Source organism: Caretta caretta, chromosome 9 (genome assembly GCF_965140235.1).
Source record: "Caretta caretta isolate rCarCar2 chromosome 9, rCarCar1.hap1, whole genome shotgun sequence".
In the NCBI taxonomy this organism is placed as follows: Eukaryota; Metazoa; Chordata; order Testudines; family Cheloniidae; genus Caretta; species Caretta caretta.
In genome coordinates this window covers 33,440,528-33,464,920 of record NC_134214.1, presented here as the reverse complement: position 1 = coordinate 33,464,920, position 24,393 = coordinate 33,440,528, and the positions used below count along the sequence as shown (strand labels likewise).

Genomic DNA, 24,393 nt, shown 5'->3' with positions numbered 1-24,393 from the left:
CCCAGGCATAATTTACTTTAGGCTTCTCAAGTACAATTTAACTTCCCTCTCTGAATGCCTTTTGCTAGGAGCACACCAGGTGACCAATTACCAGCAAGTTGCTTGCATGTGTTTGAAATGAAGCCATCTAAACTTCTAGCCACATCCATAAAACAAAAGCCACCAGCAGGCTGGAATGTAGTCCAAAACTAAACGTCTTTCTGAAGCCCCAAAACCAAGACTGAGCCACCACCCTTTTCCATTCAGTCAGCAAACCTACAAGACAGACCTGTAAGTCAAGGAGCTCTCTAGAAGATACCTTACTGTACACCTGTGTGCTCATGTGTAAGCATAAAAAGGAAGTATTGGTGGTGAACTGAATTAGTCAGAACTCAAAATAAAAAATTAATATATATAGATTTCGTTGCAGTGTCATTTGGAAATGTAATTTGAGTTTCCCGTAAACCAGGTACTGATTTACAACACTGAAGGCTAGTTTTTTTCTTCTGATGCATTTTATATTAATTACAATGGTTATAATAATAAAAAGAATGCACTTTTTTGCATGGGTGGAGAGTTATGGGGATTACTCAAAGGTAAGTGTTTGTCCTTAAGTTTTGTGTACTAATTTTAATTATTTAGGGACATGACTATTGCTACCTTTTCCAAAAAGACAGGAATTGCATCTACCACTACAGCAGATGATCTGGGAAGTGCTTCCATCATGTAGGTTAAGGCTCGACAAGCATGGTTCATCTATTAAAAAAAAAAACAAAAACAAAAAAACCAAACAATTAGATGGAAAAAAACTTAAGTTCACAGGAAAACAATTAGCTCATATCTATGTCACTTACAATATCAAAGTTGTGTTCCATCTGCAGCAATGTTATCTATAAAGAAAAAGATTAGGAAATGAGTAAACAGTTCTGATTTGGTACAAGTTACCAAAAGGATATTGTTTTTCTTACATTCTACAAATATTTGAAAACCTGTTATGATCATTTCAGTTTAGTTTCACTTGCAACACTGGATCTTTTTGAAGCGGTCACAACAGCTCCTATAGCATTTAATGAAAATTTTTAAAGGAATCCAAAAACCAATTTAAAAGGAGAAATACACTTTCTACAGCAGAGAAAGCTAAAGAATTTTAAAATACACATTAAAAATATTTCTGCTCATATGGATGAAGCAGCTTTTGATTGCTATTACACATTACAGGTTATTGGCTTTAGAGGAGTCCCCGCCCCCCTCCCCCCCCCAAATGTACAAAGCCCATTGACCAGGCAATGTAGTCAATGTAAAGAACGTTCATTGTTTTTGTTGTGTGCATGCGCACACACGTGCACAGCCCTTCTATCCTCATGATTAAGATTTCTGTACACATGTTGCTTCTGGACTGTGTCGTTAAACACAGATGGTATCAGGAGTGATTTTTTTTTTAAGTCTTTGATAAACACCTGAAATAGGAGTTTACAATGGAAAGTTCTTCCTCAAGCACTTCTGTTTTCTTCCATATCACCCACATGCACAGGAAAGATGCCATCAAAATTCATAAAGCCGCCAACATATCCACTTTTAAAGTTCTGTGACCTCTACCTTTCTCACACTGCTCACAAGTCACTCCTGGCTGGCTTTGGTTAAGAGAACAAGGAGCTGTGACTTCTACTTTCATTCTAAAGTAATTTTATTGGTACTGTATTCATCTCAATCTAACTTCCACTCGTGTCCACTTGTTGCAGTCTGTCTTGATACCCAGATACCTGTAAAGTTTTCTAGGGCAAGGATATCCTTTGTTACTTGTCTATACAGTGCCTAGTGCAATAAGACCCAGTTTTACCGGAATTCCCACATGCTATCGTAACAGATGGCAGTCACGCTATAACAGAGCACGGTGCAACTTAACACCTGTTATGGGTCCACAGTCCATTTAATGCCAGGGAATATGGGACTTGAAGTCCACAAGGATCACCTGCTGATACACTGAGGGCTTGGCATTTATAGCTTATAGGCATGGCTGCTGTAGATGTACAGGACAGCATGGAGTGTACTACTGGGAGCCCTAAAGGAGAACAATTGTGGCCACTAGGCTTCTTCCAGGAGAGCAAGAGAGATTTGAGTGGGCCTACGTAAGAAGGCCCAAGATTGCCAGGAACTATCAAGGACTTCTGGAAGGACAGTTCATAGATCCTAGTGACAGGGCTGTAGAGAACCCCTGCGGCTGAAGGATGGTAGGACTGTTACCACTCATACATGGGTGGAAGATGTATTAGCAGACTAGTGAGGAATCTATGGAAGCCAAAGTGTGTACAACAAGCACTAGAATAATAAACCCCAAAAGGAAACTTTTTTTTTAAGTCATGTGTTGTGTGGGGAGGGAGGCACAGCCACACCCCGGATGAAAAAGGGTAAGCAGACCTCATATACATACATACACCTTGACAGAGCACCACAGCAGTCTTCCTGGGTACTAATATGTAAATGGAAAGCTATCCATTTGCACAGACATGTCTGTGTGTACCTGACTACATATTAGAACTCAGGAAGAATGCTGTAGTGGCCTGTCAAAGTACGTATTTATGATTGGGGTCGGGGTGTGTTTACCCTCTATATTCAAGGTATCTTTCTAGTCCTCTGCAGTGCAATCCATACATGGAATTTTATGAAGTTTCTATGTATCAATACTCCCATGAGCCAGTCTAGAAAGGGTACTCACCACACTGGCTACATAAAGTCATTGCCCCTCACCCAACCCTGCTTTAAGGACACAATGCCCTCTCTCTCTCTCCAGCCAGCTCACACTCCAGTTAGGGGCCTCACAGCTATCAAAGCAATCTGTAGGAGTACAGAATTAACCTATAGGGTACTTTTTCCTTTTACTATTTAGCAAGTGTGCAAAAGCCATGGGATCTAAAATTGGAGGAGAGGAGTTTAGTAGTTTGTTAACTAAACTATTGTCTGATTAGAGGAAGTTGTTGAAAGTGAAAATATTTTGTTGGTATCATAAGCCTTTAATGCTATTTCTGAGTCCAGATGAACCAGAGGCTACCAAATACCTCTTAAATTTAGAAGTTTCAAGAGTACTTCTATTTTACTGTTGAATCCTTTTGCTATACTGTTTAAATACTATGTTTCACACAGAAATATATAAACAAATTTGATCCTTACCAAAGCTGGTACAACACTTTTGACTGGAAATCCACCTAATGTTTCTTCATTCCCCATGACCAACAACTGACACATCTCAATTACTGCCTGTAGCTGCTGACTTTCATCAGTGGCTTGGAGCCCCTGAAGAAGCTGTTGGGCTTTAGAACCTAGGAAAGTAAAGATCTATTAATACTTGTAAATATTTAGGGTAATTAATGCTGTGATCACTTATCTTACCAAGCAGAAAGTTTGTTTTCTGTGTGTTCTGTGACTTCAGAGGTTTTTTTTTTTTTTGGGTCAAATTCTGCTCTTAGCTTCCCTTGCCATGCAGCTGAAATGAGCATACAGGAGCAACTGTGCTAATTTTACCAAAAACGATCTACCTAGCATAAGACAGGATGGCTAAGGTGGTGGGGGGTAAATACCACTTCTTTAGGAAGGAAGCAGCATATACTACTAGGGTAGTGTTCTGTTCTAGCTGGCAGACGACATCCCCTTGTTGGTTGTGATGTGCTTGCAGGCCTGGTCCTCCTCCTAGTTCTTTTGACTGCTAGGTAAATATCCCAGCCTGCTGCATTGTAGGTATACTGAACTGGAGGTAAGAAGAGGATAGAATTTGGTCCTTAGTAGTCCCTGCGGACAGCACTGACCTGTGTTTCAAAGAGGTGCTCAAACAAACAATTATCCCTCTAAAATGATTTCAAGCCCATCTGACCATTGTGCATTAGGGATGCCATGTGCAAAGCAGTTTTCAAAACCTGATCTTGAGTATGGCTTTTCAAAAACCATAAAAATTAAAATAAGCCTTGTTTCAATTCAATTAAGTTACTTCTTGTTAAAGAAGTATATATAAGCCAAACTAAAAAAAAAAAGTTAAGCCAAACGTAGCTTCTTAAAAGGAAGATGAAGTTAAATGCTTGTAGCCAATGTTCCACAACTATGGAGTAAAGGAGGGAAGAAACTTAAGTTTTAGTGTGCTGGAGTTCCTTATACTATCTAACATTATTCACTGGATTTAATCTTAAAAATTAGTTGCATTTAAATCCTTACACAGATAAAACATTAGATTTACTAGTAGCCAAGTTTAACCAGTCTGAAAGCTGCTGACAGAATTATATCTGACAAGATATAGTTTACTTACTAGCTCCACTTCCAATTGTCCTGTGGAAAAGCTGTGACATCCGAGGACCAAGAGGGCCAAACAGGTGAGGAGGAAGACCCCTAGCCTCTAACAGAGCTAGAAGCAAACACAGAATATTAAACGGCCATTTTCATAAAAAGTTTCCATGTAACTAAGTCTCATGAACTTATAAAGTTATAGGAGTTTTGAAGATTTAACACAGAAAAAGACAAGACGACGCTACATGGATTTCTCCTAACACCAGTAAAGGCAAGTGAACTACTTGTCCTCCCAAGGTTACCCTTTACTCAAGCGTGGCTTTAAAGTCACATGTGAATCAAGACTGTGAAAAGACTGTTTTTTGAAGAGCCAGGAGGAATTCTGGAATTGTGTCAGTTTCTCTGAAGTATTTACAAGAAAATAAACATTTATTTTATTTTTAATACTAAAAATAGTAGGCTCTAGTTTCAGTCTGAATGAAAACTATTGTAAAAACAGTTAAAGGGGATGGCAAAAACAATGGAACTGGGCAGAACAAGTAAGCTGTATAGGAGAAGTAGAGTAGATAATGTTATTGACTGGAGAGAAAAGCATGGCAAATGGAGTTGTGAACTGTTAGGGGAGCTCACTTGCTAGAGTCTAAAAACTTCTGGAAGCGGCAGAACATCTGTTAATTTTATATTAAGTCATCCTGTTTTTCTTGTCTGGAGAGTTGACTTCAAATAGGGGGGTTCTCATTAACTGCAGCAAGTCTGAACATTGCTGATCAGTGCTACAAATGGGTGGTTAGCAATTAACCATTAATAGTATTTGAGTCAATTTGCCTAACACTGGAGGAACTGTTTGCAAGCAAACAATTGCTCTTTTCCCCCAGCTCTTCCAGCATTTAAGAATAAAAGATCCAGATTTTTACCCCAAACCTATATTTGCAGAGGAAGCAACCACCATAATTCCTTGCACCCAAGTAGTAGAAACCTGTTGAAGTGTTTACAGAAGACAGGCAAGTTAAATGCAGAATTTTGTCCAAGTTGTCAGTTTCTGAAAGGAAATGCATTTTCTGTACAGCCCAGGCATCAAGCATATTTTTTAGCACAAGTGGATTTTATTTGGTCAAAATCTGGGAATACAGGTGGGTGCTGAAGAAGCAAATAACTCCATCTTTATCTAAGAGCAGATACAAGAAAGAGTGGTAGGCCTAACTAAACTTGCACTCATGTTTTGTAAACTGAAAGCTATTACTAGCATCTTTTCAGATTTGAGGAACAAACAAGTTTATGAACTGTATTCCATATTAAGCATTCTGTTTCATCATAAAAAAAAGCGTTTAGCCAAGCAGAGTATGTTTATTGGGTTGGGAAATCAGTAATCAGTGCAAAAAGTGTAGTACACTACAACAGTTAAGACACCTAAAGTTCAGCCTGCTCTAGTACTGCCAAATTTTTGAGTGTCTACTATACCACAATCTCTCCCACTACATTATTCATAATTATAGTAGGCAAAACAGCATGTTCACTTGGGGAGGGAGGGGGGGAGGAAATAGTTAGTAGGGTTTTTGAATGGGTATCAGCAGAGAGAAAAATATCAGAATAATGTTTTTATAACACCATGTACATATATACAGGTATCAACCCATCATATAAGTCTAGTAAAAGCTTTTTACCTTGTAGCCTTCCCATCTCAGAATCATCTGACTCACTTTCTCCAGAAGTGGTCATGCCTACAGCCCCCGCAACAGAGCTAGATGCTAAAGAAAGAAAATATTTTAGAGTAACACTGACTTGTCTAAAATTTATTTCAAAAAAGAGTATTGGATACATTAATGCTGCTTCTATTTAAAATCGATAACTAAACCCCTACTGACTTCAGCAGCAATTGGACTAGGATTCTAAGATACTTTGTATTGAGTTTGGATTCATTTAAGCTATATTCTTACAAAAAATTTATAGTGAACAACTCATATATAAGTTCTAGGGTTTCTCCATCATGAACTTCCACAGAAAATGTAATTGTACTTCTGAAATGGTGCATGTATATCTGAAAAAGTTAAAATACAGCTTTGGATAAAGTCTGAACTCAGTTTAAGTAACCAAACTTGTTACACTGCACTGAAGCAAATCAATACCTTATTTTCAAGCCTGAACATTTTAAAGCTTTTTTCTAAAAGCCAACATAATTGTTGAAGAATTTAAATAAACTGATGTGCTGAATTAGGGCCGGATTGCTTATACTGAACTGTAAATTACTCTGCAATTATTTCAGTAAGACTGTTTGGGAAATAAGGTACTCTTCAGTGTGAGGATATCACTAACTTTGTGAACAGTTTTTCCTATTGCAGCATAGTCAGTGCAGAAAAGCCAATAATTTAGATACTGGCCAAGACTATTAGAAAAAAATACATTTTTCTATAAGTACCATACAACTAGAATACATAGGTTAATATCAAAAGGTACAAAAATGCTTTCACAACTGAGCATCACAAGGTAACCAAAAGACGTTTACTATAAAAGGACAGACTGGTTAGATACAGATTCTGACAGTAGCTTGTGAATTAGCACACTAACTTATGTTTCTATATGGTGGATAAGAGTAACATTACTAGTACAGTAGTTTGAAGAAGAGTTCAAAGTTATGTCACATAACCAAAAGGCCTCTGAACACAACTATAACTTAACACCTGAGTTTCAAGAGAGTAGTAGTGCCTTGCTCAGTCAGCATCCAAAAGCGACATTAAGAATTCATTTATGCCTTCCCCCCTTCAAAAAAAAAAAAAAAGAAGAAGCCTGATACTTTAAGGTTTACATCAATGTTTTACAGAGCACCAGACATGTGTTGCAAAGTTTGTGTTTCTGCTTACCTGCTGCTCCTTGTGGAGCCTCATCTGTACGTGCAGCTGAAGAATTAACTCCATCCTGGTTGTTATCAGGATCAGCCATTTTTTCCTGTCGGCGAGCTTCAGCTGCTCCTCTTTTGCCCAGGCCAGAGCCTCGCCGACTATAAAAGAAAGTATAATGCGTAAAATTCAAGGTATTGCCAATTAAATGGACACCAGTTTCTTACCTAACACGAGACCACTCAAAAACAAGAACTAGTATGGAGTATTATAAAGCAATGTTGACATTCATAGCTATTCCTCTGAACATTCTTTAGCTTTTTTCTAAAGTGGACCTGAATGCAATTTCATCCATTTTACGTTCTTGGTATCCACATTTACACACATATAGTGAAGAATGTTATAAACAGAACAAGTGAATACTTGAATCTTGATCATATTTTGAAACTTATGCTGAATAACTGACCATCACTAGAATTTAAGTTCAGACAATTGAGTGCACATCTGTGACTAAGTGGGAATTTTCTTAATATTTTTGCATGAGTACTGTGTGCTGCATGTTTACCTAGATGGATGGAAAGGTGGTTTAATATTTGTAGAGACTCAGACCAGGTGTGAGTGTCACCTGGCTGCCTGGGCCCAGACAGTGGCTGGACATTTCATAACTTAGAAAGTGATGACCAGGAGGCCCACCCTCTGCAAAAAGCCAGCCAGCTGCAACAAGTTGGAGAATAAAAAGTTGAGGTGGAGGCCAGGTGACCCGTTTTCCTAGAGAAAGACAAAGGACAGAGGAGGAGCAAATGGGCATGATATAGGGTGGATTGCCGGAAACAGGCAGCTCTCTCCCGTTTTGGGTCTCTCTGCGGGAGAATCAGGGCTCTGTGTCAAAATCAAGGCTCTGATCAAGATAGCTGTAATTTTCTGGTTTCTGTGCTAAGTCTAACAATGACTTTTTCTACACTGTGTTCAGACAATAAACCCCTTTGTTTTACATCGCCGGCTGAGAGTCACTGCTGACTGAGAAAGCTGGGAGTGTATGACTCCCCTTTGTGTGTGTGGGGGGGAAAAGAGGACGAGTATAAGGTGTCCTATTCAGGTGGACTCCCTACGGGGAGCTCATGGCATGGAACAAGGATGCTGATGGCTCAGAGTTTGGTCCCAGGAGGCACTGAAGCCAAGGTGGCTTCGCCTAGTGAAAGTGTGCTGTGAGGGGTTGTCGTACTGAAGAGGGCCCTGCCTGGGTTAGATTAAGAGCTGTTCTAGCGCATCCATGACAGCATCCTTATGTATTAGATTATGCCACCATTAAAAAAAAAAAAATTTCAAGAAAGAAAAAATGCAACTGGCTTTGCTGCTTGTTTCAAGTTTTTTTTTTTAAAATGGGGAAGGGTATGAGACAGAAATTCATATTTTCAGAGGCGAGAGTAGTTTGTTGCACTGGTAGTTGTGATGGGGTCAAGGTGTTTGTCTGAATTCAGAAAACACTGAACAACATGATGCCAAATTCATAATTTTTCAGAATAGTAACACACTTCAGAGTTTTTCCTAAAGTGTTAGAAAAATGGCTGCCTACCAATAAAGTCATCAAATCCAATTTAACAAGCTTTGTTCTTTTCTTTCCACCTAAAGCACTTTAAAAAGTGTCAATTAGACATTGTGTAGCTCCAAAACTTTTGAAATTTCATCACAGATATGAAAAGCTTTTGACATTTTCCTAGTTACTTGGCTTGAAAGCTTAAATTCCAGATATAGAACTTCAGATTAGCAATAGTTGCAAACATGCCTGTAATGGCAGGTTTTAATGTAATGTTAAGGACTTATCATTTCGGCATGTTCCAGCATAACTTTCTGGTTACAGCTAAATTAGACTTATGTATTTCAAATTTCTGGCTTACATGGTGGATACCTTTAAAATAACTAACTTGCCTCAAAGTAACCAACAGCTCGCAGCTGTAATCATCTTAATGGGACTTTTAAAGTTTGAATCTCTTAAACACAGTAAAAATTTTACTTCTGGATAACCTGAGATCAAAAACAGCTAGTTCAAAGTTGTAGTCCATAACACCAGAAAGTATTTTATCTAAGTTTGGATTGCATGACAAACAAGCAGCCTTTATTGCTACACCCTCTAAATTCAAGCTAACCAGTTTGAATTTTTACCTCATTCCAAAAATCTTAAAGCTGTTTTTATTCGCCATCTGATACCAGCAGCTATCTCAAGTTCCAAGTCTATTATGTCTGAGTACCTGATTTCTCATCTTGCACAAATCTGATGTTCATTGACTCAGGCCTGGTCTACACTATAAAATTAGGTCTACTTAGGTCACTTAGCATTGATCTAGTTGCGCATGTGTCTATACTAATTTCTCTCCTGCCGATAGAAGCGCCCCTTATGGCAACGCAGTAACACCACCTCCCCGAGTAGTATTGAGCCATGGTCGACCAACTGTGGTCAATGCAGAGCAAGCATGGATACCACAAGACCTAACAGTCCTCCAGCAGCTGTCCCACAATGGTGAACACTGATGCTCTAGTCACAATTGTGACCTCAACTGCCAAGGGGTCACAGAGACCTGAAGCCACCCCACATCTTTAAAAACCCTCATGTATTTTTGAAATGCCTTTTCCTAATTGCCCAGCTTGGTGAGCACACCTGGCAGCTCTCCCTTGTGTGCAACTGCTCAAAGTAACCATGCCACCTACATACTCCAGACGTACTCCTGCTTGGATAGAAGCTTTGGATCTCTTGGTCTTATAGGGAGAATAAGCTATGCAACAACAACTATGGACTAGTTGTAGAAATGTGGACATCTATGAGCAGATGGCACAGAGGATGCAGGGAACAAAGTCAGGGTGGATAAAAAACCAATGATTTTAAAAACGAAAACCAGATTTTTTTTGATAAAATGCTTCTTGAGAAAAAACACCTACCTAAAAACACCTATAGCTCAAAGATATCTTAACATGGAATAGGGATTATAAATTCTCTAGTACGAGACAATATAGTCATGTAACGTTTAAGAAAAGTTTTGTAAATCAGTTCCAATAGTTCATGGATTAGAGACCCAATTTTATGGGGCTCCAGGGGCTTCTGTATAGATTTATTTAGGTTAATTTTTCTATCTACCCAATGGGACTCAGTGCTCAGTCGAGAAGATACCAGAGATGCTTAGTTCTGCAGTTCTCAAACTGGATCATCCCCCAGAACCAACCATAGATAAATTTGTGATAAGAACCAGCAGATTACAAAAGGAGGTAATTGATGAAAAAAAATTGCCTGGCTTTTAATGCAACAAACTCTCCTTTCCGTATGATTGAGAGCCCAAACTTCATTAACATGGTGCAGTCATTAAGACCAGGATACAGTCAACCCAAAAGAGCAGATGTCGCAGGCAAATTGCTGGATAAAATGTGTATGAAAGAGAAATTGAGTAGTGTGCAAAAAGTCTAGAGGGTGAAATTGTTAACCTGATTCTTGATGGGTGGAGCAATGTCCACAATGATCATTTTGTATGTGCTTGTGTGACAACAGAAGAAGAGAATGTCATTCCTTACAGAAACAATTGATACATCTGGAAATGCACACACAGCAGAATACTTACAAGTAGCAGCAGTAAAAGCTATAAAACTGAAAAAAACCGCAAATGTCTAGTATGCAGCTTGGTCACAGACAATGCTGCAAATGTATCCAAGATGAGAAGAAACTATTAAGAAGAGAGTCCCAAGATGACAACATACGGTTGCAGTGCTCATTTGATGCACCTCCTAGCCAAAAACTTCAGCGTTCCAGAAATAAAGGCTAATGTTGAAATAGCAAAATACTTCCATAACAACCACTTTGCAGCAGCTGTTCTGAAAAAAGTGGGAGGAACCAAGCTAACTCTCCCACAAGACGTGCGATAGAACTCAGTAGTGGACTGTTTTGAGCACTGTATCAAGAACTGGCCTAATCTAATGACAGTTTGTGAACAAAATCGTGAAAAAATAGATGGCACTGTCACAGCCAAAGTTCTCAACATTGGGCTTAAGAAAAATGTTGAACACATGCTGAGTACCCTAAAGCCTATTTCTGTAGCCTTGAACAAAATGCAGGGAAATAAATGTTTTATTGCTGACGCTGTTGAAATTTGAAAGGAACTGAGTGAGATCTTAAAAAGAGAAATGTGCAATGACTGAGCTAAATAAGCATTAAAAAAAAAAAAGAATGGGACAAGCACCATCTCCAGCTCATTTTCTTGCAAATATTCTCAATACCAGGGCCAAACCTTAACCGCTGAAGAAGAGGAGTTGGCTATGACATGGACATCCAGCAATCATCCCTCCATAATGCCAACTATAATAAACTTCAGAGTGAAGGGTGAACCATTCAAGAAATGTGTGTGTGCTGAGGGGGCTTTAAAGAAAGTCACACCAGTGAACTGGTGGAAGTCACTTGAGCACTTGGATTCAGAGACTGTTGATGTGATAATCTCACTTTTAACAGCAGTAGCTTCTTCTGCCAGTGGAGAAAGAATATTTTCTTCCTTTGGACTAATTCATTCCAAATTGAGAAATCATTTGGGACCTGAAAAAGCAGGAAAGCTTGTTTTTCTTTTCCAGATTATAAACAGGAAAATGAAAGTGAAGATGACTGAGTTAGCTACAGAAGCCAGTATTTTAAGTTTCTCGTGTTGATCTGGCTGACAAATTTAATATTTAAAAAAAAAAAAAAATTTTAACAAAAACAAAACCTGACTTTAAAAAACTTGAATGTTTAAATTCAAAAATTCATATGCTTGTTTTGTTAAAATATTGTATGTTTGCTGTTGAAGAAAAAAACCCAGAACGTAGTTGTTTCAGTTAAATAAAACAATTTAAAATGTCTCTCTGGTGATGTCCTCCTCCTAATACAGCCTGGCAAGAAAATCCTCCAAATATTGATTAATCTGGTGAACTGAAGATAGTTCATTCACCTCTCAGTGACTTCATAAATATCTGCTTCAATTACCTTTGGTAAATTAAAGAACCAAACAATCATTCATTTTCTGATACAGCTGTAAAACTAATCTGAAATTTTTCAAAATAAATCACTTAAAAAATGTATAGTGTGTAACTTCTAAAAATGAAACCTACATCTGAGTTGTGAACAATATGGATTAAGGTTATAACAACCAACAAGAATGCACTTTTATGTAGAAATCCATGATTAAATTGAGTCTTCCTGACTAATGATTTAAATCAACTCCACCCTGAACTGAGTAAGACAGGAATCAGCAGCAGTGCTGTGCAAAAGTAAAAGGGACTTCAGGAGGCATCCAGAAGGCCAGGGAGGCCAACAGTCGATCTGGTGCCAAGCTGCAGACCTGCCACTTTGCCAGTGAGCTGCATGCCATACTTAGTGGAGACCCCACCAACACCCCACAGAACATCCTAGGTGGCTTTGAGGAGCCCCAAACACACAGACCCCTGCCACAAACAATGAGGATGACAACGTGGGACATGCAAAGGGGAGGTCCAGCTATGCCAAGAGCCACGATCTGTGTGAAGCTCCAGCACTGTCTAATCAGTTCCAGCAGCTAAATATGGGTGAGATTCTGTTAAGTGTGTGGGTGCCTTTCCCACTACCATGCTTAAATGTACAGATGGCACTCGACCAAAATGTATTCATTCTAGAAAAGACAATATCACATCACAACCAGAGATAGTTATCTGCTTTTCATTCTCCTGTAGAGTTAGTTGGGTGGCCATGGAGAGCAGTTTACATAAAAAAAGGATGTCCCTTGAATCCTCCTGAGAGATTTTAATGAAATTTTCATGGGAGGTATTCTGCAATCTTCTCCCATAGGTTTTTAGGGATAGCGGTCTTATTTCTTTCTCTGTGGTAGGATACTTTCCCACACCAGCTGGTGACGACTTTGGCAGACTTCACTGTAGCCAGTCAACAGGCCAGCCACTGTCTTGCCCACAAGAGTGAGATATCAACTAAAATCACCAACGCCTGTGGAAAACCGTGAAAGTGCTCAGTGCTGTTGCCCTGCACTCATACCTATGGAAACTGGGGTCTTTATTTTTTCATGCAATCAAGCAACACTCCTCATTCCTCCCTGCTCCCTAACACCTTTTCTGGGCCACACTCTCCATGGCTGGGGCTGGAGAGTGGTGGTGTACACAGGCACTCCAAGGCTAAAGTGTCAACAAGCATGTCACATTTAAAAACATTAGGGGACCAAGGGAAGGGAGTTCTGAAACTTAACTCTCACATCCTGTTGTGACTATACATACATCACATCTTTGGATTTTATCTAACGCTGCTGCTGTTGTGGCCTTGAGGAGTCCCCACTCCACAACTGCAGAATGCCTGACCATGATAAGGAGAAGAAAGGAGAACATGTGAGGATATATTCAGTGAGATTCTGAAAAGTTGATGCTGCATCAGACTGCAAACAGAGGGCATGAAGGATGACTATTGCAGACAGTATGAAGAGGGAAAAAAAATACAGAAAAAGGGCCCAGGAGTCAAGACAGAGATATCAGGACATAATGGAGCTTAGAAGTAAACAAATGCGCAGACTCACTGACCTACAAATTCAACAATCTCGGGCTCACCTCCCTTTGCAGTCAATGGAGAAATCCATTTTAGCACCTCCCTACACCCCCTAAACCATCCACATGGTATCAGGGACTGCAACCTTATTCCCACCACTCCATGTCACAGAACAGTAGGGAGAACCACAGCTGCACATATATAGCAACCGTGGTGCTCTCAGGTAGTATGTGTAGCCAAAATGAACATGCATGTTCCTTCCCCTTTAAGTTCTGTTCAATTGATTTGTTTCCAAAAGTTTATTGTAGATGTTTAATTCCACATTTTTGCTCTAGTTTTGTTCTGAAATAAGAAGCTATTTCTGGTAAATAATTCATCTATTATTTCACTACATATGTGGGAGAATGCTTAGTGCTACTGAAAGCACTCACTACTTGTTATTGTGTAAGGTGACAGAACTCATAAGGTCAGTGATAAACATGTAATTATAGGTGTTTAGCAAGCATTGCAAAATTAATAGGTGCATTAACAGGCCGTTTCATCTATAAGTGTACAACAAGTACTTCACAATCCCAAAGAGCCCCCAAAACTTCAGGGCCAGATAGAACACAATTCACCACAACACGTTACTGTGGCTGACTGTTAAAGTGCTCTTTCCAGGCCTCCCTCAGCCACATAGCTCCACATGGAACTCCAATGGCCCTTGCATTTCATTCTAAATGAGCAGATAGCGACTCCACCGCTGCCCTTGACCCTAGCAGCAGCTTTCCCCTTCATCTGCTTCACATTTATTATGAAGCACACAACAGGCCACTATACACACACACACACACACTCTATAACCATTGGGATATTTTGTTCCCTGAAATCCTATCTTGTCAGTAAGCTCTACCAGCATCCCTTCAATCTACCAAAAGCATATCCAACTGTCTTTCTTCACCTGCTGAGACAGTAGTTTAATCTTTCCTTGGTGCTGTCAAGGTGGCCAATGTATGGTTTCATCAGACAAGGGAGTAAGGGGTAGGCTAGGTCCCCCAGGATCACTACTAGCAACAGTAATCCACTGGTGAGGAAAAAGTTCTGTGTAGCAGGAGACTATTAAATGATGCTGGACACTTATATGACAACAGCCCCACTGTGGATTTTCCAACTCCAAAATGATTTTCCACTTACTGGTAGCAATCTGGCATTGCAAGCTTCCACAGAGATTGCTACTCACTTCTCCATTATCAGCACAGCTCTCATTTTGGTGTCCCTGCACTGGAAAGCTGGGGTGGGCTACAGATCCAAAAATGTGGTCTTTCATATCCAAAAGTTCGGCATCCACTGCTTGTCATCCGAAACCTGCATTATGATGCAATCTCACCACTCAGTGATTGCTTCTTGGGCCCATAAGCAATGCACCACCGTCTGTAGCTGCTCTGTGATCACCACCAACCACCACCTTTAATTGGTTTTTGCTATGTCGGTCTCACAGCCATCTGCCTATTACAAAATGGCCATGTCCTCTGCTGCTGCGGTTCTTGCTGCAGCTCTGCAAATACTGGAGGATTGTTTGTCCGTGTTTGCCACATTCATGACAATAGCACAGTGCTGTGTGGACTCCACGCTTCTCTCAGAGATGGCGGACAGAGAAGTGCTGCGTGGTTTTGTGTTTGTTTTGTTTTGTTTTTTTTTAATAAAGGCACAAAAATTATTGGATTATGGATGGCATAATGAGATGGAGAAAGCTGCATGATGGGAACTTACCCCGTTGCTCAACTCACTTCTTCTCCCCACCATGCTGTTCACACTGTGTCAGTGAGAGTCATCAATCCTGACACATTTTACACCTAATACACTTGTCATAATCTGTATCTAAAAAGGGTCATGCAGGTTCTCATTGGAAAACTAGTAATTCCCTGGTCATTCATATTCTTGCATGGTGTGTGTACAGGTAGTGTACAAAGTTATGAATATGTACTAAAATTATGTTCTGCAAATGTGTTTGGCAAGCAATACATAAAGCACAGTCTGCATCGGACAAAGGAAGATGTATTTGTTTGTCCGACCAGCCTGTCTGTCATGCAGAGACAACGAAGGTACACTTGCATAAAAGATAAACAAAGCCATCAACCTAACAAGTGGGGGTGGGAGAGTGGGGATAGCCTGTTGTGAGAGTCTGAACCTCAAATGATATACAATTATAAAAAACTGTTTAAGTAAGGTCTTTTATGAAAGTTAAGAACACTGGTAATGAATATAAAATAGTTAAAAAAATGTATTAACATTATGAGGAATTGTGAACACGTGATACGTTTCAAAGTCAGTGACCAAACAAAGAGAGAAACAGGTTCTCTCTCTCTCACACACACACACACACACGGGAAGGCAGCTATCTACCAGTCTTCTCTAGTGGAATTAAGCAAGGTAAGAACACAAACAATGGACACTATTTACATATGAATGAGCAGGGTAGGAATCCACAGACAGGGAAGAACAGAGTGAGGTCATCCCAAGGACTAAAAACAGTGACTTTGGAAAGATGTAACAAGAGAAGAAGTCATCTTGGCACCCATCACTAGACAAATACAAGGGGCCAGAGCTCTTGCAAACAGAGAAAGACGGATCCCCCAACCAAGGGAACTGAAGTCTCTGAGAACCTAACATAGATGAGAAACCTGCTTAGGCAAAGATCTTTCACCAAGGAAGAAAAGGGAAACCAGCACCTTGTACTTCTGTAGAAGGTCCTGACTGAGCCCTGGTCAACACTACGAGTTTAGGTTGAATTTAGCAGCGTTAGATCGATTTAACCCTGCGCCCGTCCACACTACGAAACCATTTTTGTTGACTTAAAGGGCTCTTAAAATAGATTTCTGTACTCCTCCACGACGAGGGGATTAGCGATGAAATAGACATTGCCGGGTCGAATTTGGGGTAGTGTGGACGCAATTCTATGGTACTGTCTGCAGGAGAGCAGAGTTACGGTGGAAGCGGTGGCTGACAGATGCTACAAGAATAGATATTTATAGAGAATGACGAGAGGACCTGCGAGGTGGATTCATGAGAGCAGATTTGCAGTGGAAGAGGTGGAGGATGATGGTTAGCACCACGCACATTTCCTCAGGAAGAACACACATACCCGAAACCCCGTGACAGCCAACATGGAGAAATTCGCTATTGAGACAATAGCAGCAGAGCAGAGTTGCAGCAGAAGCGGTGTATGATGACGGTTAGCAGTCCTACTGCACCGTCCGCTGCCAGCAGCACCCAGGACACAACAGCGGCGGTGTCAGTGAGCTGAGCTGAGCGGGTTGCACGCTTGCCGTGGTATGGCATCTGCGTGGGAAAAAAGGCGCGAAACAATCGTCTGCCATTGCTTTCACGGAGGGAGGGACGACATGTACCCAAAACCACCTGCGACAATGTTTTTGCCCCATCAGGCATTGGGAGCTTAACCCAGAATTCCAATGGGCGACAAAGACTGCGGGAACTGTGGGATAGCTACCCACAGTGCATCACTCTGTGAGTCGATGCTAGCCACGGTAGTGAGGACGCACTCCACCGATTTAATGCGCTTAGTGTGGACATACGCAAATCGACTGTATAAAATAGATTTCTAAAAATCAACTTCTATAATAATTGACCTAATTTCTTAGTGTAGACATACCCTGAGAGAAAGTCAGCCATGGCTAGAAAGAACAGTAAGAAACCTATGTTGAACCAAGACTGTAGCTTGTTGTCTTAGCTACTAGAAAGTGGTTTTTACTTTTATTTGCTTGTAGCTACTTTTGTCTTTATCCCTTGTACTTGAACTCACTTAAAACCTCTTTTTGTTAATAAACTTGTTTTACTTTTAATCTAAACCAACCTAGTGCTGCATGTGAGTTGAAGTGATTGTTAACTCCAGTTTAGACAAAAGGATTGCTTATTGCTTCTTTCAGAGGAGTAATAAGGTTCATTGCTCCTTTAATGTACCAGGACACAACTGGACATTTCAGGACAGAGAGTTTGGAGAAAATTCAGGTCTTGGGGTATGTTTGGGGTAGGGGTGGGGGGAGGGCGTCACTTGGTTAGTAGTAGCCAAGGCTGAATAAGACTGGAGTATGGCTATGGCTCTACCAAATTCACAGCCATGAAAAACGCATCAAAGACTGTGAAATCTGGTTTCCTCCTGTGAAATCTAATCTTGTGTGCTTTTACCCTATACTATACAGATTTCATGGGGAAGACCTGCATTTTTCAAATTAGGTGCCCTGACTCAAAAGGAAGTTGCAGAGGGGTTGCAAGGTTATATTAGAGAGCGGCGGCTGCTTACTGAGTGCCCAGCTCTGCAGGCAGCAGCACAGAAGTAAAAGTGGCAATAACATACCAAGCCACCCTTACTTCTGAGCTGCTGTTGGCAGCACATTGCCTTCAGAGCTGGGCTCCTGACAAGAAGCAGATGCTTTCCAGCTATCCAGCTCTGCCGCCAGCAGCAGCGCAAAAGTAAGGGTAGCAGTACTGCAACACCTCCTACAATAACCTTGCAACCCCCCACCCCACTCCTTTTTGGACCAGGACCCCTACAATTGCACCACCACTAAATATCAGATTTAAATAGCTGAAATCATGGAATTTATTTTTTTTTAAGTTCCTATGATCGGGAAATTGACCAAAATGGACCATGAAATTGGAAGGGCCCTAGCTATGGCATAACAAGAAGGCTGCTGGCGGCAGACACTCAGTGCTCATTTGTATGCTGGCTGGGAGCAGCCAGACAGGGAGCGAGAGCAGCAGAGCATTTAAGGCACCCAGGGCTAAAGGGGAGGAGGTGGCAACCTCACTGATCTGAACTGCATCCCAAAAACATGACACATTCATTGCCAAAATTTCCCAAAAGACAGTATGCTGGATAATGGCAAGTTGCATGCTGGGATACCTATCCACAGCGCACTGCAGTGCATTGACACAAGCACTCTTGGTGAGTACACAGTGACAATGCAAGGAGCCAACCAATATACTAACATGAACAGTTTTATGCCAATGTAACTTGCATCAACCAAAGTTTGTGATCTAGATTATGCAGTCACCTACAGGGCTGTTGGTGAAACTATGAACTAGCACAGTAAAAAAACAAAAAACAAAACCAAAACCACTTAGCTTCCTGTACATATTTGAGATACTTCCCCGAGAGAGACTCCCAAGACTTTCCAGACCCAAGTTTATTGTGCAGATGTTAGCGCCTGAATCTTGGATCAGAGGCTTTTTTTGGCTTGCAGTTGCACAGTATATTAAAAAAAAAAAATCTACTGAATTGAATATTTAGTGACTGAACAGTGTTAAACATGGTGACCGTTCCTAAACTCATGTTGCATTTTGTATGATTAACAAGAGCTTCTTTTGGACAATCAGAGGATCCTTTCCTCCTAAAAGGAAATCAAACTGTGATTTGCAGTTGCAAAAAATAAAATAAATCAAATTGTAGTTTACTAGTACCCTGGCTTGGCTAGCAAGTTTTTATGATCACCTGCCTTTCTGATAAAAATAACCACCTTCTAAAAAACACAAACCAACAGTGACTTATAGCTTTATTCTTCTTCGAAGCAAAGTGTCTTCCGGAAACAGCTGCATACCAATGATTTCTTTAAAAATTATGGAAGAGACCTTGAAGCGTGTCCCACTTAAATAGCCTTCCCCCATCTCTGACTCGGACGACACAACTATACATTTGTCACCAATTTGCTGAGCTAGCCTACTATATTGTAGTCCTTCCCTGCTCGGTAATTAGAGGTCAGTAGCATCATGTAGGAGGATGCCAAACTCCACACATACTTATATGTTCGTATAAATCTCAGTGACCCAGTGGGTATTTGAACCACAGCCACTTTTACACAATAGCAATTTGAAGCCCTTTTCCATCAACAGAAGGTGTAAGCTTTCTTGGATCAACTGCAGTAATAGTCATTCACAGCTCATAATCCCGAATCTAAGATTTACCTCGTGCTAGCACAGGAGCCCGTGGTCTTTTGCCGTGTGCTCCGCCGCAAACTGGGGAGCTCTGCAGGTGGTGATTCGCTGCGCTTCTTCGTAGATTTTCTTAAACCTGTATACATAATACAGAGAGTTAGGACAACACTTCAATCCAATCCAGTCTTTGTTTTCAAGTACATAGCAAGTAGAGAAGCACAGAAAAGTCAAAGTGTTGTTTCACAGAAAAGACACCAATAAATTCCTCTTCTTTCAGCCTCCCACCTACTTTTAACTGCCACAACAAAGCCTTTTGTGTTTTAACATTGAAGGAAAGCTTTAATGGCCTAGCAACACAACTCAGTACAATTAATAAAAGGAATTATTAAAATGTGTTTTGGACATCTGGCAAAACTTTCTATATGATTTTATAGCAATGATGGGAGGCCTTGCCTACGACAGGTACTAGGTTACAGGATGTTGCATTCTATATATTAGCTGTTCATTCTTTAGACATACTGGTAAGCAGAAAACATTCTATTTAAACACAATAAGGGAGTGATGGGAAAGAGATTCAGCACCGGTACATTGCCAATTTTTATCTAGATCAAGCTAGTGTAGAGTAGGTGCTCTAGATACTAATTGGTGGTTTATGTGAAATGCTGAGGTCAGTTTCTTCATATATGGGAGATCCTATCACAAGTCACATTTGACTCATGTGAGCAGTCCAAAAAGGTGAAATATTGTGTTGAAAGTAAGACCCTCATCCCACAGATGTGGTCTGCTCAAAATCAGATTTCATGTACATTAGTCAATAGTCAGAGGCTTGCACTACCCCTTGTCCATGATCTGCTTGTGTTTGTTTTGACCAGAGCTCTTCAGGTCTCCAAGACTATCGTGACACCTTCCTTTGGCAGGTTTCAGAGTAACAGCCGTGTTAGTCTGTATTCGCAAAAAGAAAAAGGCGTACTTGTGGCACCTTAGAGACTAACCGATTTGAGCATAAGCTTTCGTCAGCTACAGCTCGCTGTAGCTCACGAAAGCTTATGCTCAAATAAATCGGTTAGTCTCTAAGGTGCCACAAGTACACCTTTTCTTCTTCCTTTAGCAGTTAATTTCCTTAATTTTAAGGAAAATTTGCCCATCATTCATCTTACCATTTTATTAAATATGTTTGCGTGAATACAGGCTTTTTGTCAAATGTTTATCTACTCTTGTCAGCTTTTCCCTCCAACTCCTCTGATACACTCTCCCTTCACAGTTCCTAGTTATTAAGATCAGTCCTCCGATTTAATGTTACCAACAATCTGTGGGAGAGGACTGACTCGTAAGAGGACAAATAATGCTGTTCTCAATGCAACTCTCTCAAGGTGAAGCACAAGGCAATTCGGTCAAGTGTGCAAGAATAACAAAGTAAAAATAGTTATCTTCAGATAAAATGAAAGTTCTCCTATCTGAGTTATAAGAGAGCACGAGGTAGCTTGAAAAAGTGAAGAATTTTGCCTTTTCTAAAACTGGAGATGCGAGTGCTTTTTGTTCCAAAACCCCATAGATTTACTCCTAGGGTAAACTTTTGCAGCACTTTCCTTTCCCCCCACGCTGGGTTTTGCAACTACATTCCAAGTCTCTGAGGAGTTGTGCAGACAACTAAAATTTATAGTCACTGCCTATGCATGATGATTTACAATATTTCACTTCTCTGGTTGTACAGAAATGCAATAAGAGACCACCCCACAAGACCCAACACATTAAGAATGGCAATGCAAAGTGTTTTGGTTTTTTTTTTTAAATATGTGCTAAACTGAAAATAGGGATTTAGATCTTAATGCTCATCTCAGCCACAATTGTATGCCAATCTTAACTTTAAGGGGACAAAATTCATTCAACGTTACCATACTGCCCAAATGTATAGGCAAAACAGGATTCTTAAATGAAAACTGTCTGTGAATCATTGCTTCTAAAGTCTTAAGATGCAAAGATGGTCCCTGCCCTGAAGAGCCAAGAACCTAAACTAGAAAATAAATAAATTAAAAAAAATATTTATTTTTACTGTGCCTAGTCCAGAGGGGTCCTGACTGGGACCTATAGGCCCAATCACAATATAATATGCTAAGTTTTTTAGGACGGATGTGCCACCAGAAGAATGAATTCTATATTAGTGCTCATTGTAGCACATGAATACCTGACACTATTTTTCTTAGTCTTGCCATTTACAAAATTCACTATTTTAAATATCTGACTCCTAAAAAACTGATGCACTAATATGCAGTTACTACTCAGCTGTGGACTCTATGCAAGTTTCCTATTTTCTTAAGCTACTGGAAAAATTCACAAGGACACATGTATTCAGCTTAGGTCAACTGAAAACTGAAGTCAGTCAAGACTGGCTACGAAAACCCCTCCTAATCAGCACAAAAGTTTTAATTTCCTGAAAAGCATTTTCAAAGAGGATCAGATTTCAGACCCTAAAAAAGGTTTAGGGTTTCCCGCCCCCAATTTAACGCACAGGAAAAGAGCTTCTGAATTGTAGAATGCCATTTCTTTTATAGAATCACAAAAAAGGTAAGGCTGGAAGGGACCCTGAGAGGTCATCTACTTCAGCCCTCTTTGGTGACGCAGGACCAAGTAAACCTAGACCATCCCTGAACAGTGTTTGTCCAACTGGTTCTTAAAAAACCTCCCATGACAGGGACTTCACAACCTCCCTTGGAAACCTATTCCAATTCGTAACTATCCTTGTAATTTAGGAAGTTTTTTCTTCTAATATCTAACCTAAATTTCCCTTGCTGCAGGTTAAGCCCATTACTTCTTGTCCTATCTTCAGCAGACATGGAGAACAACTGATCACCATACTTTTTATAATTCAGCCCTTAACGTATTTGAAGACTTATCAGATCCCGCCCAACAACCTCCATCTTTTCTCAAGACCAAACATACTCAGCTTTTAACTCTCGCTTACAGGTCAGATTTTCTAAGCCTTTTATCATATTTGTTGCTCTCTTCTGGACTCTCTCCAGTTTGTCCACATCCTTCTTCAAATGTGGTGTCAAGAAACAGACAGCACTCCAGCTGAGGTCTCACCAGTGCCAAGTACAGCAGGACAATTACCTCCCAGGACTTATACACAAACCCTCCTCTTGTTATTACACCCCACAGTATCAGCCTTTTTAGCACCTGCATCACATTGTTGGCTCACTTGATTTATGATCCAATATAACCCCTGGATCCTTTTCAGCAGTTCTACTGCCTAGCAAGTTATTCCCTACTTTGTAGTTGTGCATTTGACTTTTCCTTCCCAAGTGTAGTTTTTATTTCACACTTGTCTTTATTTAATTTCATCTTGTTGACTTTAGACCAATTCTCTAATCTATCATGGTCGTTTTGAATTCTAATCCTGTCCACCGAAGTGTTTGCAACTCCTAGGGGTCATCTGCGAGTTATAAGCATATTTTGCATTCCATTGTTCTAGTCACAGAGGCATTACTGGCACCTGTGGGACTCCACTAAACTCCTTCACAGCTGGACTGTGTGCCACTGAAAATGAAGTTTTTCCAAAAAGTTTTGTACCCACCTAATAGTAATTTAATCAAGACCGAATTTCCCTAGTTTGCTAATAAGAATATCATGTGGGACTTTGTTAAAAGCCTTACTATCTTCTTTACAGGGTTTACTGGTTTAAGGAAGAAATTAGGTTAGCTTTGTTCTTGACAAATCCATGCTGGCTATTCTTTATAGCCTTATTATCCTCTAGGTCAGTGGTCTCCGGCCTTTTTATGCCCAAGATCACTTTCTGAATGTAAGGGCAACTTAGGATCTGCCCTGCGCCTTGCCCCAAAGCCCCACCCCCTCCACCAATCGCTCGCTCCCCCCCACCCTCACTCACTTTCACTGGGCTGGGGCAGGGAGTTGGGGTTCGGGAGGGAGCTCTGGGCTGAGCCTGGGGTTGGGGTGCAGGAAGTGATGAGGGGTGAAAGTTCTAGGAGGGAGTTTGGGTGCAGGAGGAGACTCCAGGCTGGGGCAGAGAGTGTCAGGGTGCAGAGTACAGGCTCTGGGAGGGGCTCCAGGCTGGAGCAGAGTGTTGGGGTGCAGGAGGGGATACAGGGTGCAGGAGGAGTTTGGGGTGCTGGCTCCAGGAGGGGGTTCAGGAATGGGGATTGGGGTGTGGCCTCCAGCCAGGCAGCACTTACCTCCAGGGGCTCCCAGTCGGCGGTGGGTGCAGTGAGGCTAAGGCAGGCTCCCTGCCTACCCCGGCCCCACACTGCTCCCGAAAGGGGCCAACGTGCCCCTGCGGCCCCTGGTGAGGGGTTGGGGGACCTGTGGCTCCGTGTGCTGCCCCTCTCTGCAAGGACTGCCCCTGCAGCTCTCCTGGCCAATGGGCACTTCAGGGGGTGGTGCTTGCAGCCAAGAGCAGTGCGCAGAGGGAGACCCCTGCACCTCTGCCCCTGGGGCTGCATTGGCCACTTCCAGGAGCAGTGTGGGGTTGGCGTAGGCAGGGAGTCTGCCTTAGTGGCAGCCACACTGCACTGCCAGAAATCGCGATCGACCAGGAGATCTTCTGCGATCCACCAGTTGTTGCCCACTGCTTTAGGCGCTTATAAACCAAACTGTTTAATCATTAAGTTTCATTCCATATATTGAAGTTAGGCTGGCAGGTCTTAATTCCCCAGATCCTCTCTTTGTTCACCCATGTTAATCCTTATCCAGCCTTCTGGGCTAAAACCCAAGCTTATGCCCAAATAAATTTGTTCGTCTCAGGTGCCACAAGTACTCTTCATTCTTTTGGCTGATTCAGACTAAAGACTTTGTTTACCACTCTGAAACTTTGTTTACATTTACGGGAGATAATGCTTCCTGCTTCTTATTTAC

At 41.0% G+C, this 24,393-nt stretch overlaps 2 protein-coding genes across 6 annotated transcripts in view; one reads left to right on the top strand and one right to left on the bottom strand.

Annotated features, from left to right (window-relative positions):
• The window catches only part of FBXO36 (F-box protein 36), a 278,670-nt gene that overhangs the window by 119,270 nt on the left and 135,007 nt on the right, over positions 1–24,393 (top strand). The window lies entirely within an intron of this gene.
• TRIP12 (thyroid hormone receptor interactor 12) overlaps positions 1–24,393 on the bottom strand; it is a 151,988-nt gene that overhangs the window by 63,801 nt on the left and 63,794 nt on the right. For all 5 annotated transcript variants that reach the window (XM_048865307.2, XM_048865310.2, XM_048865311.2 and 2 more), the window contains 7 exons: positions 19,558–19,663; positions 7,101–7,237; positions 5,907–5,990; positions 4,268–4,363; positions 3,145–3,293; positions 834–869; positions 640–735 (listed from right to left, as the gene is read on the bottom strand). In XM_048865307.2, coding sequence (XP_048721264.1) covers positions 640–735; positions 834–869; positions 3,145–3,293; positions 4,268–4,363; positions 5,907–5,990; positions 7,101–7,237; positions 19,558–19,663 — 704 coding nt within the window. The remainder of the gene's footprint in view (positions 1–639; positions 736–833; positions 870–3,144; positions 3,294–4,267; positions 4,364–5,906; positions 5,991–7,100; positions 7,238–19,557; positions 19,664–24,393) is intronic.